This window comes from Oryzias melastigma, linkage group LG1 (assembly GCF_002922805.2).
Source record: "Oryzias melastigma strain HK-1 linkage group LG1, ASM292280v2, whole genome shotgun sequence".
NCBI classification, from domain to species: domain Eukaryota; kingdom Metazoa; phylum Chordata; class Actinopteri; order Beloniformes; family Adrianichthyidae; genus Oryzias; species Oryzias melastigma.
Window position 1 is genome coordinate 16,181,904 of NC_050512.1, and position 2,496 is coordinate 16,184,399.

Below are 2,496 nucleotides of genomic sequence, written 5' to 3' on the forward strand. Positions count from 1 at the left end.
TGGTTTGGTGACACATCTTTTATTTTATATCCCCCCCCCCATTGTCTTCTTACCACCCATCATCCTACAATTTTCTAATCATTTATCGAATTGGGAAAATTGTTAATGCAGTAGGAATTTCTGTGTTTTAACATTTCTGTCCCCCCCCCTCAGCCCATCATGTTCCGAGGCGAGGTGCGCCTGAACGTAGAGGAGAAGAAGACGAGGGCGGTGCGCGAGAGGGAGACCCGCGGTGGCGACGACCGGCGAGACATGAGGCGCAACGATCGGGGTCCGGGGGGTTCGCGCGGCATTGCCGGAGGAAGCGGGATGATGCGCGATCGAGACGGACGGGGACCCCCGCCTCGAGGCGGCATGGCGCCCAAACCCGGCATGGGCTCCGGCAGAAGCTCCAGCGGCCAGGGAGAGAGTCGCTTCACGCCACAGCGCCGCTGAGGAAAGCGTTGCTTCACGTGTGGATATATTACTGTTCTTCATCTTCAACTGTTCTCGTCAACAAAAATCTTCACATATGAAATATATATTTGTTTTTGTTCTTTTTTTTTCTATTTGCTTTGGAATGTGACACAGTCTGTCAGCTATTTGTGAAATAGACAAACCAAAATAAGCAAACAAAAAAATGTCGCTTATTTGTTGTGAGCTGAGCATCCTTTTACGGTATCTCAAGAATTCACTAACTTTAATTTTGAAAGCGTGGGGAACCCAACCAAGGAATAATCTGCCACATTAGGAAGGACGGATGAGACGATGAAGCCCATCATTCTGAAAAGAGATTATATGCCTTGAATTTAATGAGGCGTTGCTTCAAAAAACAACAAAAAAAAACCCAATTGCACATTTTCTATCCTAAGTTTCTGCCAGTTACTGACGAAGAAGCGCGAGATGAAAAATATGTGCATTTCCAGTGGAAAAACTTGCCTTTTACATTTCCCTTTTGAAAGACCACTGCTTCAAAAATTGCAAAATGCACTCATCAATATGCACTAATGGGTACTTTTTGTCACAATAAATTGATGCTCGGAGCGCAGCTGGAGAGATGAGCTGTGCGGGACAGGCCAGACCGCTGTGACCAATGTACTTCTCACACTTGACCCAAAAACCATTCCTCAGTTACTTACGGACGGACAAGATGGCAAGAAAGTCTTCATCTCTAAATAGGTTGGACTGTTGAAATGACGGGATGAACAGTAGGCGGTTATCTTTTTTTTCTCCCTTTTTTTTTATTTTTTTTAATTCAGTTTATTTTAATTTCCTGCCAGCTTGACTGCAAATGGGGATGATTGAAACCTCCCACCGTCTTCTCTCCCTTCCTGTCTTGAGCGAGGAGTAACCGAATAAATGTACAGCAAAAATCGGACGACTGTACTTTTTTTGTTTTGCTTTCCTGTTTACTTTCATTTCTGACTTGATAAAAGCATGATGGTGCCTTCTGTTTCACTTTTTCCAGTATTACTGAAGCGTGAAGCAGTCTGGGGCTCACTGCCTCCTTCGTACACAGAGCTGCTTATATTGAACTATATTCTGCTGGGAACAGATTTAAAAAAAAAAGAAAATCTTTAAAAAAATAACCCAGCATCATAAGATTTTTTCTTTTGTTTATTTTTCAGGTGCAAAGTTCATATTTCCATACTGTTTTACTACCCAAAATGATCTGCTGTGAGTTTTGTACATTTCTTGTAATTGTATGTTTGATGTTTTGTAGAAACAGTGGGTGCCTCAAGTTCTGTTTGTTAAATAATTCATTCAAAGTTGCAATTGAAGAACTTCTTTACCCCCTGTAAGAGAGAAAAACAGGCACATTTGAAAGATGATATTCTTGCTCCTTGGTTTAAGCAGTGTGGCTACCGTTTCATTAAACTGGGGTTCTAGACAGCTCCTGGGTCATTTCTTTGATTCACAACTTCATTTTTTTTTTTTTTTTTGAGGGGTGTGGACTGGAACCTGCAGTGTTTTTCTGTTTTTTTTAGTCCATGCAGTTGTATTTTATGTTGCATCATTCATAATCTGCTTGTTCTTATTCCATTCTAGGAGAGTTTGAAAGGAAGAAAAGAAGGTTTTGTTGGTTCCATCTGGAAATGAAAAGTTTCTTTTTGTTAACTTGCACTGAAAATGGGAACAGTGATGTAGCATTTTTTTCGACCGAACTCCAGCAGTCTTCCTCGTGTTGGTGGTGTTGCACTAAATCCAAAGTTCCTTTTTGGACAATCTGTTGGTGTGAACAAAAACATTTTTCTGATCGAACGTTGAATTTTTTTTTTTAAGCGTTCAGCTTGACTGTTTCAAACCCTGTTCGCTGGAAGAGATTAGCAGATGTGGGATCAAATGACCTTGCCTGTAAATCCCCTTTATTCACCATGTGCTAGCTTGACATGGACGACCAGGAGAGCGGTGAAGAAGAGCCATCATGCTTTCGTCAGTGGTGGTAACGTAATTATTTGCCTCTTCCTAAACTTTAAAGATTCCTCACAAAAAGATAAAACATAAATTATTAATTTT

At 41.1% G+C, this 2,496-nt stretch overlaps 1 protein-coding gene across 7 annotated transcripts in view; it reads left to right on the top strand.

Annotated features, from left to right (window-relative positions):
- g3bp2 (GTPase activating protein (SH3 domain) binding protein 2) overlaps positions 1-1,872 on the top strand; it is a 12,357-nt gene extending 10,485 nt beyond the window's left edge. For all 7 annotated transcript variants that reach the window (XM_024289658.1, XM_024289660.1, XM_024289661.1 and 4 more), the window contains one exon: positions 154-1,872. In XM_024289658.1, the coding sequence (XP_024145426.1) occupies positions 154-435 (282 nt within the window). In that variant the 3' untranslated portion in view covers positions 436-1,872. The remainder of the gene's footprint in view (positions 1-153) is intronic.
- The last annotated feature ends 624 nt before the right edge of the window (positions 1,873-2,496 follow it).